Raw genomic sequence first — 23019 nt, 5'->3', positions numbered from 1 at the left:
CATATGACTACACATACATAGAAATCCATGATAAATGAAAGTACTTCAAAGAACGGGAAAGCTAGTTGTAAAATGCCTTGTCATCTGAAAAAGTTGTACTGTAAATAGATTTTCTTTTTAGTTTCCTCTTTTTTTGCTGCTATGAAAAAAGATGATTATTTTTGGTAGTGTTTTTTTCTATATATAAAGACTACATTTATATATATATATGCGTGTGTGTATACCGTGTATGTATATATATGTAATAGTATATACATTTATGAACTTATGCTTGAGCCTTCCGATGTCTGCATTGATGCTGAACACTATGGAAGCATTAAAAAAAGAAAAAAAGGTCTCAAACAAACCAACAATGAATGTGATGTATTTTTTGTCATTCCCAAATGTTCTTCATTTGTTCCATTTTTGACCCACAGGGCTTAGACCTGTTTAGACCTGCTTACCCTCACAAGGGTCAAAGGGGGTGCTGGAGCCTATCCCAGCTAACTATGGCCACTAGGTAAGTGACTCCTGATCCAATTGCAGGACATTGGTCTCCAACTCCGATCCTCAAGGGATTGTATTCTGCTCCGTTTTTCCATAATCACCCTCCTCCACTACACCTGGGTCAAATCCTCCTAATTAGCAATCTGCCCAGGAAATTCAGCTTGTTCATTTGATTCACGTTTTTGGTGGGGAAAAACATGGAAAACAAACTGGATAGAGACCCCTCAAGACCCCTGATCTGCATTATCTCAGTGTAAGTACACCCATCTCCTTTATGCCTTTTTTAATTTATGTATTTTCATGCAACAATACTGGGGAAAAAACAATTTGATACAATGTAGTCACTTGATGATCACATAAATGTATTGTAGCTTGAAATTAACTCAACAAACAACCTGGAAATGCTGCAAAAAAAGTAAATATACACCCAGTGATAATCATATAAAATAATAGTCCACAATTGGGACTTTTTAGGTATTTCTTGCCTTGTCATGTGACCAGTTAGAGCATGTTTGGGGAACCTATGGCTCTAGAGCCATATGTAGCTCTTTTGATGGGTGTATATGGCTGAAGCGCCTTTTTAAATCATATTCTTTCTTCATTGGAGTCTTCTGCATGCAATCTAGCATTGACACTCATTGATCAGCAACAGTGAAATAATGTTCTCCAAAGAGTTTAGCCTTTTTTTTTTTTTACTTTCAAAGTGGTGTAATGAATAATACATGCTCACATTTTCATGTATTTTTACTTTTAAATTCTGACTATGGCTCTCAAGGAATAATGTTTTTTTTTAATAATAACAAAATATTCTTTGTTTAGCTGCAAAATAGTTTCAGGACTTACATTTTAGCTAAGAAAACAAAATAAATAGAAAAGCAGTAACTACTACGTTTTAAATTGAGTTTTTCAGGTTAGAGGTCGCGTTGCAAATCTCAGGTAGGAAGAGGAAGGACGGCACAAGAGCCGTCAGCCAATCGCAATCCAGGCAATCCTTCAATAAAAACTAGGCCACCGGCAGTGACTGTCCACCTCAAATTTGCAATTGAGCAGGAGACGTTCGCCGACGGCCAAAATGAACTTTTACGCCACTTTGCTTTTCTTTCTCTCGGCTTTGGCGGCGGTAGCGACGGCTTGTCCCTCCGCCGCCGCCGTAGAAGAGGCGTTCGCGGCGGTGTCGGGGGTGCTGCAGGCCAGCCGGGCGGAATCTTCTTATCTGAGTCGGGAAACGCTCGTCACGCTCTTTAATACGCTGGAGAGCCGTGTGCACTGCGCCGGACGTGTGTCGTGTGGAAAAGTAAGCCTTGAGTACTTGCTTGGGTTTAGATTTGGGTTTGGTTTCATTTACCTGTGCAGGTAGGAGCTACAAAAAAGCCTGATGACTCATTTGAAATGCTTCGATTTTTCTTTTTTTACAAATATAAATTTTATTTGGACATTGACACCAGTTAAAATTGGATGTCAGGGTTACACTAGCGTCAATGAATAAAATAGATGATTTAAAAAATTATTTATGGTTAAAAAGTATTTCATCTAATTTGCCAAAAAAAGATTTGTAAAGAAAATACTTTATTATTTGTTATATTCTATTTTTAAATAGATCAAGTTGAGAGATATTTCACTGATTCAATGGGATATACTTTAATGTCTATTTTAAATTAAATAGTTGATGATAATATAAATAAGATTTTTTTTTGCGTATGTTTTGATTTGGAATGACATTAATTTTCCACAAAACACAGGAGGCCAAGTCTTTGTTAAAACTATTTTTTTTCGCATAAAATAATAAATTTTTTACTTTTTACCCAGTTTTAGAGTTACACTTTTTATTTCAATGGGAATAAAATATGTTATGTAGAAAAAACTAATATCTTTAAAAAAATGGATGTCAGACAATTGTGGCCCTTGGACTACCTTTTATAGCTTTGCGATGATCATGTGTTAAATGGCCATTTATATTTGATATAACCCTTTTCCCCCTCTAAAAAAATACATAAAACAATGTATGAGACACTTTGTGAAATTTTTTTTTTAGGTGGAGATTTGGCAGAATTAGAATTTGCTGTCAATTATTTACAGGTTCGGGCTTTAAGGGGTGATACATCAGTGAGCAAAAATGCAGCGTCGCCTTGTTATCAGCGCACGGTCCTTGAACTTATTGCATGTCAGCAACACCTCATCAAAAAGGAAAGTGCGTGAACAATTGTGCCAGTTGACCCAAATAGAAGAGATCACGACTTGGACACCCGCAAATGAAAAATAAAAAGGCCGCCAACCCCTAAAAAGGCTGACGTCAACTGAGCCAAAAAGATATCAAATCAGCACTCAGAATGCAAGCCTATTGTTTGTGTCTATCGTAAGATAAGATAAGATAAGATCATTCTTGGGCAGAACCAGTGGTTAACGCATCGGCCTCACGGATCTGGGGTCCAGGGTTCGATGCCAAGTGGGTGCCCACTCGGTGGACTTTGCATATTCTTATTGGGCGTGCCTTTGTGGGTTTTTTCTGGGTGCTTAGGTTTCCTCACACTTTCTAATAACATGTGTGTTTGGCCAATAGTGTGTTAGGGTGTGGCCAGCTGGGATTGGCTACGGCACCCCCTGCGAGACTGATTTTGATTTGTGTTTTTATATATATACACATACATATACACATACATATACACATACATATACACATACATATACACATACATATACACATACATATACACATACATATACATATACATATACACATACACATACACATACATATACACATACATATACACATACATATACACATACATATACACATACATATACACATACATATACACATACATATACACATACATATACACATACATATACACATACATATACACATACATATACACACACATACACATACATATATACACATACATATATACACACACATATACACATGCATATATATATATACATATATATATATATATATATATATATATATATATATATATATATATATATATATATATATATATATATATATATATATATATATATATATATATATATATATATATATATATATATATATATATATATATATATATATATATATATATATATATATATATATATATATACACATACATATATATATATATATATATATATATACACATACATATATATATATATATATATATATACACATACATATATATATATATATATATATATACACATACATATATATATATATATATATATATATATATATATACATATATATATATATATATATACACATACATATATATATATATATATATATATATATATATATATATATATATATATATATATATATATATATATATATATATATATATATATATATATATATATATATATATATATATATATATATATATATATATATATATATATATATATATATATATATATATATATATATATATATATATATATATATATATATATATATATATATATATATATATATATATATATATATATATATATATATATATATATATATATATATATATATATATATATATATATATATATATATATATATATATATATATATATATATATATATATATATATATATATATATATATATATATATATATATATATATATATATATATATATATATATATATATATATATATATATATATATATATATATATATATATATATATATATATATATATATATATATATATATATATATATATATATATATATATATATATATATATATATATATATATATATATATATATATATATATATATATATATATATATATATATATATATATATATATATATATATATATATATATATATATATATATATATATATATATATATATATATATATATATATATATATATATATATATATATATATATATATATATATATATATATATATATATATATTTTATATTAATTATTAATATTTTTTCCCACAGTGCAACCTCGCAAACGCCGTCCACCAGCTGACCCACATCGGCAAAGATGGCGTCGACGCTTCGGCCATCGTCGCCTTGGCCGCCGGCTGCGTCCTCTACTTGACCTCTCCCGAGGCGGCGTGCGAGGCGGCCGCCAGGGGCACGTGGGGGGAAGAGGTGGAACGCTTCCTGGATGGACTCCAAAGCGGGAATCCCCAACGACATCGCCATGGAGACAACGGGCTGTGCAATACTAGCGAACGCTGGCAGTTGGACTTGAGTGGATTGGATGCCGTCCTGGGAGGAATTCTCCAGCATTATGAGTCAACAAATGTGGAGGTCAGTTGGCAAAAAAAGGCCGTTGGTGGTTATTTATCAACTGACTTTGGAATGAAAAGGTCAAATGTTGGCGAGCGGTTGTTCACAATCGCAATTTGTTCTGGATTTTTTTCAATGTTTTGTGCCATTTAAGGATTTGATTTGACTTCATAAAATCCTTTTTTTCTACAACCAGAACTGCGTCACGGCAAGCGACATCATGTCCGAGGTCGGCGCCACGTCGGAGGAACAGACTTGGGTGGCCGGCGCTGTTTTGGGCCGGGTCCTGTACCACACCCTGCGAGGCCAATGTTTCCGTACGCTCCCCGAAGAGAGCTTCTTCTTGGACCACCTCATGCAGCGACTGGGTTCCGAGAATTTCACCATTGCAGGTTAAAAAATAAATTTAAAAAAATGACCACCCAACCCAAATTAAGCAAATTTAAACTTGAACACTTTTGGTACACACAGATCTGGAAGCCCTGATGACCACTTTGAACGTCGGGCCCGGCTCGGGGGTGAGCCACGGGGAAGACGGACACGAGCATCACCGTCGACGGGCGGGAGTCAACGACACCTGGGAACAGGTGAGCACACCGTCGCAGCGGGGAGGAGCCGTGTGAAAATGATCTGACCCATCATTCCCGTTTCTCCTAGTACTGTTTTTCTGCACGGGAACTGGTTCAGATCCACTTCCCCGGAGTGACCTCCCCCGTCCTCGGACGCTCAGATGCGGCCCGCCTCAGCCCGGCGCTCATCCAGCAGATCCTCAGTGGGGCCTGCGGGGCTCCGCACCCTCCCAAAGCCGACAACCTCAGCAAGACGGAGCGTAAGCACTAACGGCGAACGACCGGCGTGCCGTTACCTGTGCCGAACTTGAGACGTTGCCTTTCAGGGTACTTGTACGCCACCCTGGCTAACGTGGTGGTCACACTGGCGTCCATGTTTGGCGTCACGCTGCTCTTGTGCACCTCGTGTACGGCGCTCTTCCAGCTGTGCATCCAGTTCTGCATCAGCTTGGCCGTGGGTTCGCTCACCGGGGATGCCTTGCTGCATCTTCTGCCCATGGTGAGACCCCAGAACGACAACCGGGAGTCGCAGTTTGGATCAGAATCAAGTCTTGATGCCACCCCTTACAGTTCTTGGGTCTGCACGTGCACTCGCACGAAGCCGGTGGCGAAGCCGGTGGCGAAGCCGGTGGCGATGCCGCCGGCGGGATGAGGCACGACCACCACGGGTCGTCTCCGTTGGGGGACCACATGGGGAAAATGCTGGTGGTCTTAGCTGGGATTTACTACTTCTACTTGATGGAGACCATCTTTGAAATCATCACGCACCAACATCATGGGCACAGCGTAAGACAAATATTATTTGTCCGCCTTTTTTGAAATGGTTTCCCTTTTGAAATGGCTTCTTAAATGTTCCCGGAAGGACGAGGCCGACGTTCATCGCTGCGACCACGGTCGAGTTTTGGAGATGTACCAACAGGAGGCGCAACAGAAAAGGACAGAGAAACTGCAATCCATTTCCACAGCAGATCTGGTAAGAACATCTTTTGAAGTCCATCTTTCATTTTGGATGACACAAAATAGCTGGGACTGATTGGGATTAATATTTTTTCCAGGTCAGTGAGGAAGAATTTCAAGTAAAGGCAAAGCGAGGTAAGATCGGTTAGTCCACATCTTCAACATCCCATGACCAACCCCGAGTGAAAATTGCGTGCACAGAACAAAGGCTGTTACCTTACATGGTGACTTTGGGCGACGCCATCCACAACTTTGCCGACGGTTTGGCCATGGGCGCCGCTTTCTCCCTTTCGTGGAAGTCTGGCCTGGCCACGTCGCTGGCCGTGCTCTGCCACGAACTGCCTCACGAGCTAGGTGAGGGAGGACAAGGTTCAAAACCTTAAGCCATTCCGTCTGACCATTTTTTTTTTCTTCAACTACGCCAGGCGATTTTGCCATCCTGCTCCATAGCGGCTTGCCGGTACGCCGGGCGCTGCTCTTGAACGTGGGAAGCGCCGCGACCTCTTTCGTGGGGCTCTACATCGCCTTGAGCTTGGCCACCGATGTAGCCGCCATGCAGTGGATTGCCGCCGTCACCGCGGGACTTTTCCTTTACGTTGGCTTGGCGGACATGGTGAGTGATAAATTAAAGGCTCTTATTTGTTCAAAAGAAAATAACCATGTATAGTAAGACTCTCTCAAAAAATGATCATGTTCATGCATTTTCTATATTATGCATCCTTGCTTGAGTAGACATTGTGGTGCAGAGGTTAACTCACCTGTCTCCCATGTGGGCAGCCTGGGTTCGAATCCCGGTTGGGAATCATTTTCCCTTAATTGTTTCTGTGTACTTGTAGTCAAGACCTTGAAACGGTGAAGAAAAAAAGTGTAATCACTTGATGGCGTATAGGTTAACTCACCTGTTTCTCGTCTGGGTGGCCTGAGTTCAAATCCCGGTTGGGACACATTTTCACTTTGTTGTTTCTGTGTATTTGTAGTCAAGAGCTTCAAATGATGACAAAGGAAAGTGTAATCACTTGGTGGCGCAGAGGTTAGATCACTGGACTCCTGTCTGGGAGACCTGGGTTCGATTCCCGGTCGTGACACTTTTTCACTTAATTGTTTCTGTGTTCTTGCAATCAAGAAAATCAAATGATTACAAAGAAAAGTGTAGTCACTTGATTGGCGCAGAGGTTAGTTTACTGGACTCCCGTCTGGGAGACCTGGGTTCGATTCCCGGTCGAGACACTTTTTCACTTAGTTGTTTCTGTGGACTTCTTCTCAAGACACTCAAATGATTACAAAGAAAAGTGTAGTCACTTGGTTGGTGCAGAGGTTAGATCACAGGACTCCCGTCTGGGAGACCTGGGTTCGATTCCCGCTGCCGTCGTTTGGCTGAAAATACTTGGAAAGAAAAAATGGTCAATGGAATAAGAAGGGAAAAAAAAAAGAAAAAACTTTTAAATTTATATTAAACACTTAGTCATACTTTTCAGCAAAAGGTTATATTCCGAACTGCCTTCGGCAGTTCGGAAGACAGTTGATGGACCTGTCTGTGCGAAAGGCGTTCTCGGGTCGGCCTTCGGCCGACCCTCGACCGCTTGCTTGGTCAGTGAACCGCCGACACCGGGAAGCGAACTCACGTTCTCTCGGTGCAAAGGCGAGTGTGCAACCCACTACACCAACTCGTGCCCCACTTATACATAGGTGTTGAAACGTTTTATCCAAGGAAATGGGGTTAAACACTTAGTCATTTTTTTGGATAAAATGCTTCATCCACCACTGAATACTTATACACTTAAACACTTAGGCATTTTAACTTATTCTTTTCTCTGAATATTTGGAAAATCTTTGCCGGCATTGGGAATTGAACCCAGGACCACACCGATGGTAGACTGATGACTTAGCCACTGGGCCACCAACCTGTGGGACAAAGCAGTAGTACTTATAGTTTTATCCAAGGAAATGGGGTTAAACACTTAGTCATTTTTTGACTAAATGTTTCATCCACCACTGAATACTTATACACTTAAACACTTGACAATTGTACTTATTCTTTTACCTCAACAATTGTGGGAAAATCTTTGCAGGCACTGGGTTTCGAACCCAGGACCTGAGAGGTGGCAGACTGGTGACTTATCCACTGGGCCACCACCCTGTGAAAGAAAGCAATAGTAGTACTTGTATTCATATCTTTCATTTACCTGAATAATAGTGGGAAAATCTTTGCAAACACTTGGATTTGAACCCAAGACCAAAGAAGTGGGAACCTGATGACTTATCCACTGGGCCACCACTCTTCAAGTTTAGTCAGAAGTATTTGTTTTTTTGTCTCTTCCTACTCCCAGCTCATACTTAGTACTTTATGGTACCTTCGAGTGGGAAAAGTAAGGTTAGATTACAAAGGATTTGTACCTAGGTCCACAGATGTGGGAGGCAAATGACTTATTCACTTGTCCACAGTATCCTAAAAGTAAGCAGTAGTATTTATTGTTTTGTCTGTTACAACTATTAGTATAGTAAGGCTTTTTTTTTCTTAGAATACAACATAGTGTAGTTAGACTTAAAAACAACATAGTATAGTAAAGCTTAAAAAACGACATAGTATAGTAAGGGTTAAAAAAACGACATAGTATAGTAAGGCTTAAACAAATGACATAGTATAGTAATGCATTTTTCTTTAAAAAATGACCATGTAAAGTAAGACTTATTTCTGATTTTTTTTTGTTTTGTCTCAGCTACCCACCATGACGCACACCAGGTCCAAGAGGCCGTGGCTGACGTTTGCTCTCCAGAACGTGGGCCTGCTGAGTGGCTGGTCCATTCTCCTCCTACTGTCCGTCTACGAAGAGAACATCACCCTGTAGATGACACAAGCCTTTCACGGGTAAAAAATAATTCTCGAGACTCTGACGGCACGCACGAATATGCCGACTCTCCACCAACTCAGTAACTTAATCGCTACGTGCTAAAATCATATTCACTTTTATTTGATCGTTAAATGTTCACTTGATATTTAAGCGTTATGTAATGATGCACAAATGTAATTGTTTTTCTTCTTTTAGTGACACAACTCATTTTTCCTAAAAACGGGTTACTGTATATGTCAACCGTCAATGTTTGTATGTTTAATAAATATGTTGGCTACACAACTTTGTTTTGACATAGGTTCATGGACAAAATGGGCACGGCCGATGTTCTTTATCATCAAGATCTAATCTACACGTTTCATTAGGGACAGAGTCCAGTGCCAACTCATCACATATACGGTAATAACGTAAACTGCACGTAGTATTTGTGAACACGGTGAGCCCATAAGCTCCAAAAATTCAGCCGTGTCTGCGTCTGAATATATTTCACTTGAGTCTGTATCTTTATTATCTTTCTGACTCACACCAAAAGGCACCATGTAGCAAGATAGAACGAGAGATATGTTAAATCATTTCGTTTTTTGGTGTATGTTTAACGATACTTATGAAAATGAACATTAAATTTAAGGTTGTTGTGGGAATAGTTCCAACTACCTTTGGCACTGTAAGTGAGTACTTCACCTCCCCGGACGTTTGGTCGCCCCAGATGATTGGTCGCCCCAGATGATTGGTCACCCCGGATGATTGGTCACCTAGGGATTGGTCGCCCCCAGATGATTGGTCACCCAGGATGATTGGTCACCTATGGATTGGTCGCCCCAGTTGATTGGTCGCCATAGATGATTGGTCGCCATAGACGATTGGTCGCCCCCAGATGATTGGTCGCCCCCAGAGGATTGGTCACCCAAACGATTGGTCGCCAAAATGATTGGTCACCCAAACGATTGGTCACCCAAACGATTGGTCGCCAAAATGATTGGTCACCCAAATGATTGGTCGCCAGAAGGATTGGTCGCCAGAAGGATTGGTCGCCCTCAACGATTGGTCGCCCCCAGACGATTGGTCGCCCAAAATGATTGGTCACCCCCAGATGATTGGTCACCCCAGGTGATTGGCCACCTATGGATTGGTCGCCACAGTTGATTGGTCGCCTTAGATGATTGGTCGCCATAGACGATTGGTCGCCATAGACGATTGGTCGCCCCCAGAGGATTGGTCACCACAGATGATTGGTCACCCAAACGATTGGTCGCCAAAATGATTGGTCACCCAAACGATTGGTCGCCCAGGGGATTGGTCGCCCTCAACGATTGGTCGCCCCCAGATGATTGGTCGCCCAAAAATGATTGGTCGCCCAGGGGGATTGGTCGCCCAAATGATTGGTCACTCCAGATGATTGGTCACCCAAATGATTGGTCACTCCAGATGATTGGTCACCCAAATGATTGGTCACCCAGACGATTGGTCGCCAAAATGATTGGTCGCCCCAAAACGATTGGTCGCCCAAAACGATTGGTCGCCAAAATGATTGGTCGCCCAAAAGGATTGGTCGCCAGGATGATTGGTCGCCCAGGGGATTGGTCGCCCTCAACGATTGGTCGCCCCCCAGATGATTGGTCGCCCCAAATGATTGGTCGCCCCAGAGGATAGGTCGCCCGAATGATTGGTCACCCCCAGATGATTGGTCACCCCAGGTGATTGGTCGCCCAAATGATTGGTCGCCCGGATGATTGGACGCCCGAATGATTGGCCACCCAAAATGATTGGTCACCCAAATGATTGGTCGCCCGGGAGATTGGTCGCCCGGGAGATTGGTCGCCCAGGAGATTGGTCGCCAGAAGGATTGGTCGCCCGGAATGATTGGTCGCCCGGAATGATTGGTCGCCCCAGGTGATTGGTCGCCCTGGTTGATTGGTCGTCAGATGATTGGTCGCCATGGGCGACCAATCCTCCGGGTGACCAATCATCCGAGTACTGTTCCCTACCATAGCTGTGAGGTAACAACTTGTCGGATGTGGGACAAAGATCAAAACTAGTCCAGATTAAAAAAATATATATCTTTAATTTCATTTTAAAAGTACCTTAAACAATGTGCTCTACTTAAATCGAATGATTTCCTGAGTGGCCATTTTGATGAGCTGGTTGAAGTCAAACTGGATGTACTTCCGCCAGTAGCGTCTATCTCGGCCGTACGTTTGGGCAGGAAAACATGGACTTCCTAGGAGGGCAAAGAAGATTAGGATACATTGCCATAGACGTTTTTTGTAAGAATAACTCACCAATGCCATGGAAAATTCGAGCCACAGCTCTTCCCGAGAACTTTTCGTCACTTCTGTTTGACAGGAAGCTCCTGATGTCTGCTCGGATTTGGTTCTCCCAGTCCAGTAACTACAAATTAACAAAATATAGTTTAATGTCTTGAGTACTTTAGCAGAACATGACAAAATCTGCCAAACGTATCCATCGTCCTCACCTTGCACCGGTCCAGGCTGTCATCCGGCTTTTCCAAGTGAAGCCCCCCTTCTCGCCTCCTGTCAAAGTACTCAGCCAGGAGCCCCTTTAGTCGAAGACTGCGAGCGCCGTCCAAGTCATCCACGCAGCATGACACCCGTTTGAAGGCCACGCTGAGAACCGCAATCAAATCCAAACATGATATTCACCACTCCGGTCAAACAATTGGACAAAGCTTACCTTTGGAAAGCCCGGAAGCAAGCGGCGAGCTGGTACAACTGCGACGCCTCGCGATCCTGCACTCGCCCGTGTAGGAAGCGGCACACCGTGTCCAGCTCCTCGTCGTTCAGGTCGCCGTAGGAACGGAAGTAGAAGGACAGCGAAGAAAACTCCACCATGATACCGCTGTGCCCGCCAGCTAGTACACGAGCAGACCAGATGGGACATCTACCATCGGCATGGACAGTCGGCGAGCTCACCTCCGTCAGTAATCCAGCGAAGCTGTCGGAGTCCCCGCTTGACCAAGGGCAGCTGCCAACCCATCGTGTCGGCCACCTCCACCACGTCAAACTCCACGCCGTCACACGACTCCACGGGCAACCCGGCCGCGCGTCGACGGGCCAGCACCACGGCGACGGGAGGACAGCTGGTGGGGCGTAAGGGCATTAGGGCTTTTAAGGATTTAGTCTACTCCTGGAGGAACTTAACTTACATTTTGGTGATCTTTCGCAGTTCTCGGGGTCCTTGGTAGCAGCTGATTTTGCACGTGGACATTGTGGGGGGGAGGAGCTCCACCAAACGCTGAGGGTGGAGCTCCAGGTAGCACAGCAGTGTCTCGATACCTGTAAATAAAAGACACAAAACCTGTTTTGAGCCGTTTAGAAATTAATATAAAAAAAAGGCACTTTTCTTATTTAGCATCTCACCTTCTTCCGTGATGTCCAAGGCCTCCACCGTCTCCTGGATGGGGACGGCTCTCTCGTGAGTATGGCACACTCGCTCCGAGAGCCAATCGGACGAGCTTCCGTCCTTCTGCTCGTCCACTTTCTTCCCGTAGGAATCGTCGTCCACTTTTTGGAACTCGACTGTGGGGTGTGGCGTCTCTTGCTTGGCGGATGCGTCACCCCCGTCCTCCTGGTCCAACATCTCCAACAGCTCGCCGTCACTGATATCCTCCTTGGACATGAAAGGCATTAGACTGGGCGATGGCAGCGCACCTTGCGTCGAGGGAAGGCTTTTACCTGGATGAGTTGTTGTTGTTTCTGCCGGATTTGTTTGCATTTACACGGAGGGAAGGCTTTCTGGACCAGACGCTTGACCGTGTAGTAGTCCACCGTGTCGGAATAGATGTGTCGCCGCAATTCAGGAAGATCCATACCCTACACATCCAAGACATACCACAAAAAAAGAATTAAAATCACTAAAATCTTGGACATTCATGTACTGTTTTATGTCATGCTTTAAATCTTTTTATACAGGTTCATTTTTAATGTATTACTGAGTGTAGTCATTTTTGAAGTAAATTAATACTACATGAAGATAAATAGTATTTTTATACAAATAATAGCCTTACTATACATGGTCTTTTAATATATATATATAGCTGTTTTTTTTAAGATAAAAAAAACATCCTTAATATTTATGGCTGTTTTTTTAAAGGAAAATAAGCCCTAGTCTTTGCTAACTAATCCTACTATTATGTTAATGTATGCAAATAGTTACCAGTTAAATGAATGGATATTAATAATAAATTGTTGCTATACAATATATAGATATTTTTGTCAACTTACCTCAGGATCAAGGAAGAGGTGACAGTGAGCCGGAGCTCCATCTCTCCCCGCTCGGCCGATTTCTTGAACGTAACTCTCAAAGCTCTTAAAAGAAAAAGGGGAAAAGCAAACGTTAACTAAAAAGGACAAAACTCAGGACAGGGAACGTAAAGAAAATCCAACCAAGTGGTGGATGTGAAAAGGTCTCCCGATTGCTGACCTTGGGCATGTTGTAGTGAATGATACCCCGGACATCAGACTTGTCCAGGCCCATGCCGAACGCCACAGTGGCCACCACCATGCGTAACTCGCCGCACATAAAGTTGTTCTGCACCCGGCGGCGTTCCGACGCCGAGAGTCCGGCGTGGTACGATTCGGCTTGCCACTTTAGAGGTTTACGAATCTTCTTTCTTGCTGTAAATAGAAAAGATGATTAGTGGGTGGAGCTACTTTTTTTTTCTCTAAGTGTCTCCATGTGAATTTGACATCTGCCATATGTCGCAATTAATCAATCTGGGTCAAAATATCGGCACTTTTTATAAAGATATTTGGAAAAAAATCTGATGTTTTATCAACAAAATGGTTTTACACTTTAAAACGGCTTGTATTTTAAATAACAGATAAATATAACAAATATTTTTAACTAGATCCTCCCATGCACAAATACATTTTAAAAAGAAATAAATACAAAAAAATACCCTCACCGATTTCTTTTTTCTTGAGCCCGACTGGGTTGATTTCCGTTGGAGTGTCGCCAAGATGTTTATTTTCCTTCAACAGCACTCCCTGCAGGCAGGTTCTGAGTAACGCGGCCACACGGTTGGTCTCCTCTCTCCTGGTGCAGTAAACGATGACCGAGTCGAGACAGCCGAAGCGCTCGCCTTTCAACAGGGAAACCAGAGCCTTCAGGGATGGAAAAAAAGTTAGAAATCGTAACCCAAAAGGAGAGAAATCCCGATGGGTCGCACCTGATCTTTCTTCTCATCCATGGAGACGGACAGTTGCAAGTTTGCTGGAACGGCGGCGGATCGAACCGCGATGCCGGCCGGGTCGTGGATGTCCAAGTGGTGGGCGATGTCCAGAGCCGTGGACAACGTGGCCGTGGCAGTCAGTCCCAATAAACATCGCACTCCCAAGCGCTCTCGTAAAACCTACAAAAAAGGATAGAAGATCGGTCGGTGAATGAACATATGACGGACATCCAAAAATCCATTTGGAAAGCCACTGACCTTGCAAAGCCGGAGATAGCACGGCCGGAAATTATGCGACCATTCGGAAAGGCAATGGGCTTCGTCGATGCACGCGAAGGCCACGGGGGGAAGCTCTTGTGCGGAAGGAAGACAACCCGGACCCGAGCTAGCCCCGCCCCCAACCAGGGCTTCGGGAGAGAGCAGCAATATGCACACCTGACCCGCTTTCACCTAAGAAAACACTCCAAGGAATGAATTTATTGATTTTAAAACAGTACAGTAATCCCTCGATTATTGCGTCTTCACTCACGCATTTTTTGCGCTATTAATTATTTTGAAAATGTCCTTAAAGTTCATAAAAATGTGAAAATCCATGCTGAAACTCGTAAGCGAAAGCCACTCTTGCTACTAAGACTCAGCACTGAAGAAAAAAAATAGTTATAATAGCAGTGTAACCCTACTTGTATTCTATTATCACAGTCATGTCTGGTCTACATTAACCGCGATACTCGAGGGAATACTGTATATATCGTTTTACCTTCTGGATGACGATTTCCCGCTGTTTCATGGTCATGTTGGAGTGGATGCAGGCTGCTTTTAGTTTGGCCGACACACCAAAAAGCTGCCAATACAAAACATGGCTTTTTCAGTCATCGCTACACAACCATTATTACAATTTCCCCTCTGGAGGGCACTCACCTGATCATCCATGAGCGAGACGAGAGGCGAAATGACCAAAGTGATACAATTGGAGCGCTTGGCGTACAAGTAAGCCGGTAGCTGGTAGCAGAGGGACTTTCCCATCCCAGTTGACAATACCACCAAAGTAGAGAGACCTGCGCAAAAACAAGAATCATCCAAAAATTCACGTGGAGTCTGATTGGTTTAGAGGCCAGTCATTTGCCAATGTGATTGCACTTTGAATTAGTGTTTTTTCAAACTTGAATTTTGAAAAAGAAGGGGTCGTCTTATATTCGGCCCAATATGGTACTGTATTTTCCACCTTGCGGTCTTTATGTGAAAATGGTCTTTATGTACCTGCAAGGATCCTCATGATGGCTTCCTCCTGTCCGGCCCTGAACGAGTTGTAGCCGAGTTCTCGAAGAGCGGCAAAAACGGCTTCTGGGGTGGCTGGATACAAAATATTTGATTTTTCATGTTTACCACAATAAATCGACTATATTTACCTTGAATTTTGCCATCATCGGTGAGGCCGTAAAGCGGCTCGACGGGCGACGGGGGCGCCGGCCGTTCGTAGTCGGGACGGATCACGTTGAGAAGAGCTTGGTCTTTGTCCTCTGTTTCTCGGTCGTCTTGGACGCCACAATCTTGGAGTGTCCCTGTAGCTCGGGCGACCTCTTCCAGAGTGGGCAACTGGAAAGGCTCCTCCTCCTCCGCCTCTTCAATTGGCTGCTGGATGGCGGAGGGTGCCGCTACTAATTGATGAAGAAGTAATGACAAACAATTATTATTACTATTATTTTTTATAATGAGGTTAGTTAGCATGTGGCTACCTGGTCCCTTGCAGTGGACGGCCCAGTGTCCCGTCCCGCCGCATTTGAAGCAGGTGTCTCCCTGCCGGTTATAACCGCCACGGAAACCACCGCGCCGTCCTCTTCCGGAAAATCCACCGCCTCCACCGAATCGTTCGCCTTTCAGCTGGAACTTCTGCATGGACAACTGGGGGAAAACAAACGTTTCAATACAGCATCATATTTTCATTTTTTTGTTTGTGTGCATTACTTGTTTTCGTAGGGCCATCCCTCTCAAGGCGTATCCTTTGACGTGAGATTTTTTCTTGAGATTGATCTTCACAAAATTGCCTTCTGCAGCTTTGGAGCCTCTAAAAATAGAGACAAAATCTTTTGCATAAAATTGCTTAGAAGAATTAGGTTTATAAGGCTTACCTTGCTCCAACTGGTCGTGCACGATAAGATTTTTTTGCATTGAAGTCTTCTTCCACCTCTCCAAGTAAGTTTTCTTGAGGAACCTGAAGAGTTTAAATAGTTACCGTATTTTACGGACTATAAAATCACACTATTTTTTAAAGTTTCACTTTATATACCTTTTACAGCTTTTGTATTTTCTGGCTATAATTAGCCAAAATACTGAAGATGATACATTAAGAAGTGCATATTTTGACTGTTATTTCATCACTGTACTGTTGTTTAATTTATACTCCAATGCCATTTATATATTTTGTTAGCCATTGCGACTTATACTCAGGTGCAACTTATATTCCATAAAAATACAGTATTTAGATTTTTGCCCATTAATGGAGTTTTTCTAATGTTTGTTTACCTTGTTTGGTGCCTTGACTGCTTTGTTGTCCTCTAATAGGGAGTCCTCTTTTGCCTTTTTCCTACGTGTCTTTTTCTTCCCTTCTCCTTCCTGAGCCTTCTCGTCTTTCACTACCTTGTCCTCCATGTTCTTCTTCCTCCGCCTTTTCCGTGCACCTCCTTCCGGTATTTCTTCTGCCTCTCTCTCCCTTTTCTTCCGCTTTTTCTTTGGAAGGCTCTCGTCCGACTCTGGCAGCAGTGCTGCTTCATCGATATATTCTGGAGGTGCAGAATTCACGGGAATGTCCGTTTTGGAGTCTTTCTCGTCCACGGTTTTCCCATTTGTCTGACTTCCCTCCTGGTTGCCCCCTGCAGGCTTCTCTTCGGCTCCGAGCTCGCCGAAAACCTGACATCTCTCCAGCCACTTTCTGTCCAGGCCACTCAGATGGCTAGCAAGAGAAGGCCTTCCCAATGTGGAGGTGACTTGAGGTCCTCCTAGATTTGTAGTGGCTAATCCTCCACATGAAAAATGTGAGTCTTTTTTCACATCGATGGCAACAGGAGGCATGCAAGTCGTAATAGGACTAAGAGTATCTTTGGGAGGTTCGGAAATGGACGGAAATTGCTCAAGAGGTTCATCAGGTTCAGGTGGATCAATCTTACTGGTGCCCAGTTTTGGCTTCACCGACCTGTGTAAAAAAAATAATAATAAAAAAAAAAAGTTTATATCACTGTATGAAAGTGGCGGCCCGGGGGCCAAATCTGGTCCGCTGCTTCATTTTGTGTGGCCAGGGAAAGTAACCAACACGAGCTTGCCCAGCCTTGGTCTATATGCTTAAAATCTGGCTTTGGGCTCAACAGTAGTTACTCACCCTGATGAAACAATTCTGGGTTGTGCTTCATGGGATGATGTGACAACGTTATTCTTGGGAACACATTGGTCATCTCTTTTTAAAGAGTTTAGAGGTACACGTCCAGTTTTTTTCAAAGAAAATGGTTTATTCTGGAATGACAACAAGTGTACATGAACAAAGCGTTCGAGAAAAAATGCTCAGCTGTAAATGTGACTTACATTTTTAGACAATGACACCAAGTTGGTCTTGAGTTTGAGGCCATAGTTTTGCGCCGAGGCATTCAGAGCATCTCTGTCCTGAGAGGTCAGCGGCCGGGGCGAGGATGCTGGTAGAGCGCTGCGATTCAGGTGCGAACCCCAGCAGTCCTAAACAGAATCAAGTGCTCATGGTGATGTACAGCAAATGGTGCATTAAATGTGTTATAAAACTAAACACCCATTAAACTCCATTAACCAACACAGTTTCTCCACTACTTCAACCCATTGTTATTATTACCTTTTGAGATGCAGATCCACCAGGCTCTTCAGTGTTATTTGTGGTTGCAACATTATTATTGTCGTTCTCTTTGGTTAGTTTCAAACTGCGATATTCTTTATACAAATCTAAAAAATAATCACAAACATGGTTACTACAACTAATCTAAGCTTAGAACAGACACGGTACTTAATATATGCACTTACTCTTAGTCTCTTCTGGAGCGTCATCAACGTCCTCCTGAACATTTTATTTGAATATTGTCATAAGTGGAGCCGAAACGGAAAATGGTAAGAAATATGACATATTATTGTTACCTTTGCAGGTTTCCTCTTGTGCTCCCTGACAAAGTTTTGCTCCCAACTTTTCAATAGTAGTTTCACCTCATTGTAGCGATCCATAATAAAACAAAGTGACCCATCACATTGACTTCAGATGTGATCCAAAGTGAAACATTGCTTAGATGTATAATAATCCTTATTTAAGGGGGTAAAAGTGAAGCGGTAATTCGAAGTGAGAAGCCATGTGACTAGCTAGAAAAACTCTTCCGTGTTCCGGTAACATTTCCCGCGCCGGAAACTGTCAGCTTAGGTTGCCAAGTTAAAATATTTTCCCTAGTAGTTTCAAAATACCCGTTGTTACCGGTATCAGGCAACCTTCATGTGTCGTCAGCCGGCCTGCAAATATGCCCCGCCTTCTTTTTTAAAGGGGCAATCTTCTTTTCGATAAGAACTGGTGTATTTTAACAATAAATAAGATTAATTCGTTTAGTTTTCTTCTAAAGATGTTTATGCCGCACTTTATGTATCAGAATAAAATTATGTAAAACATTACAATGCCAGAAGATGTCCGTGAAGTTTTTTTTCTAAATTGATTTTTTTAAAAGATTAATCATCAATCGAAAGTAACAAATATTTTATTATTGAGCGCCAGGGAAAAGCTTTATTCAACATCATGATAAACGGCATTCCATGGATTTGGAGCATTGTTATCTCTACTCCAGCAGAGATACCTCGTGGAAATATGCACCAAGCATTTTGATCCCTTGAATGTAGTTAGATCTGAAAAATAAAAATAAAATGAAGAACATCATTGACAACATGACAACAAACGAGTTTGGCACCTGTTGAGTTTCTCATTCTGGGAGTGTGCGCCGTCATCTGAGGAGCCAACGGGAAGCAGCATCACATTGCGCCCTGTCGCTTCCTGGAAGGTCAACGTGACGGGGATGCTACCGCCCTCGCGCGTCAGGTCCGGTTCCACGCCAAAGACTGTTAAGCAACAGACACAAATGATTTAATATGAGAGCACAGAGTCAAAAAGACATTTTACATACCTGTTTTCATGGCTTTGCGTCCCGCCATGTAGTGAGGATGGTTGAAATCAGACACCCAGGCTTTGGCCCCGTGGCCCATGTGCACTTTCAACTTATTTGGACTCTCCAGTTGGGCAAATTTCTGGTTCAGATAGTCAATCACCTAAAAAAAAAATTAAAAAGAAAACATGTAATGCTCAGTTTTTATCTTCATGAGTAGGTCAGCAAATGCCTTCAAGTGCAAAAATTTCCCTGCATGTGCATTTTCTTACTTTTTTTTTTACCCATTTCTAACACTCAGAGGAATCTACTTCCTAAATGTGTATTAACTACTTCTGTTTCTAGGTCCAGCCAAACCACAATCATATGATGGCTAGCAAAGACAGACAGACCAAGAATTGTTTTAAAGGTCAAATGATTGCCGGATGGAGTAAAAATTCAAACTAAATAAATAAAAAATTACTTGTGGCCATTTTGGGTTGAATTCCAATGACTATATTCTACTTTATTAGTTCTTGAACTATATGGGTTCGTACCTTCTTCTCCACAACTCTGGGGTCCATATCTGGCACCAGGCGGATGGAGAATTTGCCATTGACTTTGCGTGGGATGACCGTCTTTGCGCCCGCCTCGGAGAAAGCTCCCTCGATGCCATGCAGAGAAAGTGAAGGGTATCTCCATCGGTGCATTAGGATTTGCTCCTGCAGGAGGAAAAGAAAAACTTCGTGACCTAATTTTTCCTGAAATGCGGCATCTCTCGGCTTACCTTGGTGTTGTGCAGTAGCTGTTTCACGCCGACATCTGTGCGGTACTCCTCCAAGTCAAATTCAATCTTATCATAAAGTTGCCTTTCATCATCAGTCACTGGGGCCACATCATCGCAAATCCCGGGAATTAAGATATTCCCCTTCTTGTCCACCAGCGAGCCTGTTGAAGGATGCAAAATTGTAGAAAACAGAGAAACGTGCTACTCCGGTTACGCGACTGGATATGCAAACAAACTCGCCCATGAGCGTAATGAGGTCCGTCATGGCCTCGTGAACAGAGCCGCCGAAAACACCAGAATGCAGGTCCTTCTCACAGCCATCCACCTTGAAAAGTATCGTCCGTATTATTGTTCTGCTCAGACAGTCAAACGTTTGTTATGTTCACCTCGATGAAGAAGTAGCAGATTCCTCTCAGGCCATAAGTGATGCAAGGTTTGGTCTTTCCCAACCAGTAGTTGTCCGAAATGCACACATAGTCCACATCCTTGAAGAAGCTGTCCTTCCGCGAGAAGACCAGCTCGTCCAGACCCTCCGATCCAGATTCCTCCATCCCCTCAAAGCAGAACTTGATGTTGATGGGAAGCTCCTGTCATGGAAGTGAGAAAGCAGCTGAGATGAGCGTGTTTAATGATTAAAAGGGACTGAAAAGAGAAGCCAATTTGCATAGAGACCTTTGAACGATTGCCTTTCTGAAATGATCACCAGGTAAGACATGTGACAATTTGTGATGGAATTTTACCTGCTGGATCTTCTGGTAGGCTTCTATGATGTTAAACCAAGCCAACACTGGACCTTTGTCGTCAGTGGAGCCTCGTCCGTAGAGCTTTCCTGGAAAAAAAAAGAGGGCAAAGGCAGTGTTTTTGTTAAGAAAAATAAGATGAGTAGTGAGAACGAAAGAGACAGGAAAGTGAAATGGGCGTGCTGCTTTCTGTCAGCTGATTGGGGCTTATATACACAATCATGTATATAGTATAATAGAAGTCAAATGAAAGTTAATATTGAATCAAATTCACTCCCATTGGCAATGAGAAGACCACTAGGAGGATAAGCCAATGAATTAATTATATGCAGAGGTTTGAAAAGGGGATTTAATGTCCATGCTTGAACAATAATTAATACAAAACAAGATAATGGCTGAGTCGACTGAGATAACACGTGATGACTTGGAAAAGGACTTTGGAAATGGGAGTCGGGAGGGACAGCATCGGCTGATAAAAATTGCAGGACAGAAATTTTGTGTCCCCAAAAAGTGACAAAACCAGTGTGGTGGAATTATGCCTTCTGGAATGTGTCATCAGTCAAAACAAAACAGAAAAAGGAATCATACTGAAAGTGAAAGCGTCTCTCACCATCAACCTCCACCAGAGTGAACGGTTCCGTGTCCCAGCCATCGTCAATATTGGCGGGCTGAACGTCAAGGTGGCCGTAGATGCAGACCGTTTTCTTGCCCGGGTCCGAGCCCAGTCGCCCCAGGATTATGGGGGGCAGAGGGATTTCGTCCCCACCTGGAAGCTGTGTCAACCAGAAACCACAGGCTGTTAAAATTGGATCCAGAAAAACCACATTCCAACCTACGCACCATCTGCATGCCAACATCCACCATCTCCACCGTGCCGCCCAGACGATCAATTTCTTTGGCACCCATTTCCATCATTTTCTTGATCTCATCGCGCTTATGCGGCCAAGCCGAAACGCTCTGGACAGCCACCCATTTCGCCAAGCGCTGTTCAAAAAAAAATGGACGGAAATAAGTCAAGCTGAGCTAGTTTGAAAAGTCCTCAAAATATTGGATTGTTCATCATATTAACCATAAGCAATTAAATACATCTTACCTCCACATAAAGGTCCTGATGTTCATCCACATACTTGAATAGAGTAGGGAGATGGGCCATTTTGTCTGGGGTGGTACGTTGCTGATACCGTTGGTTAAAATGGTGTAAGAAGTACTCCAGACCAGCACCGCTTCTTAAAGGGGATGGGAGGGTTACTTATACTTAACTCCACCTATTTGCTGACAACACTGTGTTTAGTTGCTGGTCTAAAGTTATTTATATAGTACATATTTAAAGTTCACAATTCATTTGTATTCCTACAATATCTTTAATATTTGGAGTATAGTTGAATGGAGATTGTTTGATACTTATTGTTTTTACCAATGTTTTACTGTGGTGGTCTTTATTCTTGGAGAAAAAAAAACAACTTTGGGAAAACATCCTATCTTCTTTAGAGTTAAAAAAAATGTTGCGCTTTATATTTTAATGCGTCACGATTGTGGTACTTGGAGAGCCCCCTATTTAACATTAGATTACATTAACTTGATTCATAATGTAATCGGGAAATGAAAAAGTATGAGAACCATAGAGGCAAGCATTATGGTATTGCTTTGCTGATGAATGGTGCAATACGTGACTTGTCTTGCGTCAACATTAAGAAGCCTCGTGCTTTAGAAGTTTGTACAATATTAATAGATGCAATTTTAGGGTAATTGGTGCTGTATTTACTCGTTGCATTTGCACCAAACAAAACAAGCTGTGAGCGATTAAATAGTTGTCTGATTGACAATTAACACCAGTGCTATATTAAGAAATACCAAGGGAAAAAACTAACCTGTTTATCGCAATAGATGAAAACGAAAGGATGTTTTCAATGATGACTTTGCAAATTGTTTTAAAATGCGTATCACGTGACACCAGAGTAAAAATGCTTCCGGGTTTCGATATCGGCTTCACCGTAAGACAAACGTGCAGTATTAAATTGGGCTTGAAACTTTGTATT

General features: G+C 42.0%; 3 protein-coding genes across 5 annotated transcripts; 1 reads left to right on the top strand and 2 right to left on the bottom strand.

Annotated features, from left to right (window-relative positions):
- The first annotated feature begins 1332 nt into the window (after positions 1–1332).
- slc39a4 (solute carrier family 39 member 4) lies at positions 1333–9427 on the top strand. The gene is made up of 11 exons (XM_077743637.1): positions 1333–1780; positions 4474–4791; positions 4967–5162; positions 5242–5357; positions 5428–5599; positions 5666–5838; positions 5910–6125; positions 6202–6362; positions 6490–6650; positions 6722–6909; positions 9014–9427. Exons 1-11 carry the CDS (start codon positions 1559–1561, stop codon positions 9140–9142), a joined length of 2052 nt encoding a protein of 683 aa, XP_077599763.1. The 5' UTR covers positions 1333–1558; the 3' UTR covers positions 9143–9427.
- Positions 9428–11181: 1754 nt separating this feature from the next.
- recql4 (RecQ helicase-like 4) lies at positions 11182–18913 on the bottom strand. Of its 2 annotated transcripts, none has more exons than XM_077743191.1 (26): positions 18480–18913; positions 18369–18402; positions 18184–18290; positions 17907–18053; positions 17707–17837; positions 16857–17523; positions 16463–16545; positions 16299–16398; positions 16070–16235; positions 15743–15991; positions 15594–15686; positions 15255–15391; positions 15094–15177; positions 14595–14786; positions 14334–14516; positions 14070–14268; positions 13586–13779; positions 13387–13470; positions 12838–12975; positions 12523–12772; positions 12309–12438; positions 12076–12242; positions 11837–12014; positions 11619–11769; positions 11425–11533; positions 11182–11363 (listed from the first exon to the last, which is right to left on the bottom strand). In XM_077743191.1, exons 1-26 carry the CDS (start codon positions 18561–18563, stop codon positions 11242–11244), a joined length of 4179 nt encoding a protein of 1392 aa, XP_077599317.1. In that variant the 5' UTR covers positions 18564–18913; the 3' UTR covers positions 11182–11241. The 2 variants fall into 2 exon arrangements, with proteins under 2 accessions (XP_077599317.1, XP_077599318.1); XM_077743192.1 differs by having other exon boundaries at positions 12523–12769.
- A 147-nt stretch (positions 18914–19060) lies between these two features.
- On the bottom strand, positions 19061–23005 carry cndp2 (carnosine dipeptidase 2). Of its 2 annotated transcripts, none has more exons than XM_077743197.1 (12): positions 22852–23005; positions 22077–22209; positions 21824–21967; positions 21594–21756; positions 20984–21072; positions 20630–20830; positions 20484–20568; positions 20244–20404; positions 20014–20178; positions 19499–19640; positions 19286–19433; positions 19061–19223 (listed from the first exon to the last, which is right to left on the bottom strand). In XM_077743197.1, the coding sequence occupies exons 2-12, from the start codon at positions 22134–22136 to the stop codon at positions 19157–19159; spliced, it is 1425 nt and encodes a 474-aa protein (XP_077599323.1). In that variant the 5' UTR covers positions 22137–22209; positions 22852–23005; the 3' UTR covers positions 19061–19156. The 2 variants fall into 2 exon arrangements, with proteins under 2 accessions (XP_077599323.1, XP_077599324.1); XM_077743198.1 differs by having other exon boundaries at positions 22077–22206; positions 22852–22870.
- Positions 23006–23019: the final 14 nt, after the last annotated feature.

This window comes from Stigmatopora nigra, chromosome 21 (genome assembly GCF_051989575.1).
Source record: "Stigmatopora nigra isolate UIUO_SnigA chromosome 21, RoL_Snig_1.1, whole genome shotgun sequence".
Classification (NCBI taxonomy): Eukaryota; Metazoa; Chordata; class Actinopteri; order Syngnathiformes; family Syngnathidae; genus Stigmatopora; species Stigmatopora nigra.
The sequence above is the reverse complement of the archived record's forward strand: the minus strand, read 5'-3'. Positions and strand labels throughout refer to the sequence as shown.

Bases quoted from the DNA above. Each gene is read 5' to 3' on its own strand.
- slc39a4 (XM_077743637.1), top strand. From the start codon at position 1,559: ATGAACTTTTACGCCACTTTGCTTTTCTTTCTCTCGGCTTTGGCGGCG. The intron at 5,358-5,427 runs GTGAGCACACCG...CGTTTCTCCTAG, and splicing joins TCAACGACACCTGGGAACAG to TACTGTTTTTCTGCACGGGA. The intron at 6,126-6,201 runs GTAAGACAAATA...TGTTCCCGGAAG, and splicing joins ACCAACATCATGGGCACAGC to GACGAGGCCGACGTTCATCG.
- cndp2 (XM_077743197.1), bottom strand. From the start codon at position 22,136: ATGGCCCATCTCCCTACTCTATTCAAGTATGTGGATGAACATCAGGAC. The intron at 20,569-20,629 runs GTGAACATAACA...ATACTTTTCAAG, and splicing joins TCTGCTACTTCTTCATCGAG to GTGGATGGCTGTGAGAAGGA. The intron at 20,179-20,243 runs GTAAGCCGAGAG...TTCCTCCTGCAG, and splicing joins AGCTACTGCACAACACCAAG to GAGCAAATCCTAATGCACCG.
- recql4 (XM_077743191.1), bottom strand. From the start codon at position 18,563: ATGGATCGCTACAATGAGGTGAAACTACTATTGAAAAGTTGGGAGCAA. The intron at 13,780-14,069 runs GTGAGGGTATTT...TTCTATTTACAG, and splicing joins GCTCAAGAAAAAAGAAATCG to CAAGAAAGAAGATTCGTAAA. The intron at 11,770-11,836 runs GTAAGCTTTGTC...TGCGGTTCTCAG, and splicing joins TGCTTCCGGGCTTTCCAAAG to CGTGGCCTTCAAACGGGTGT.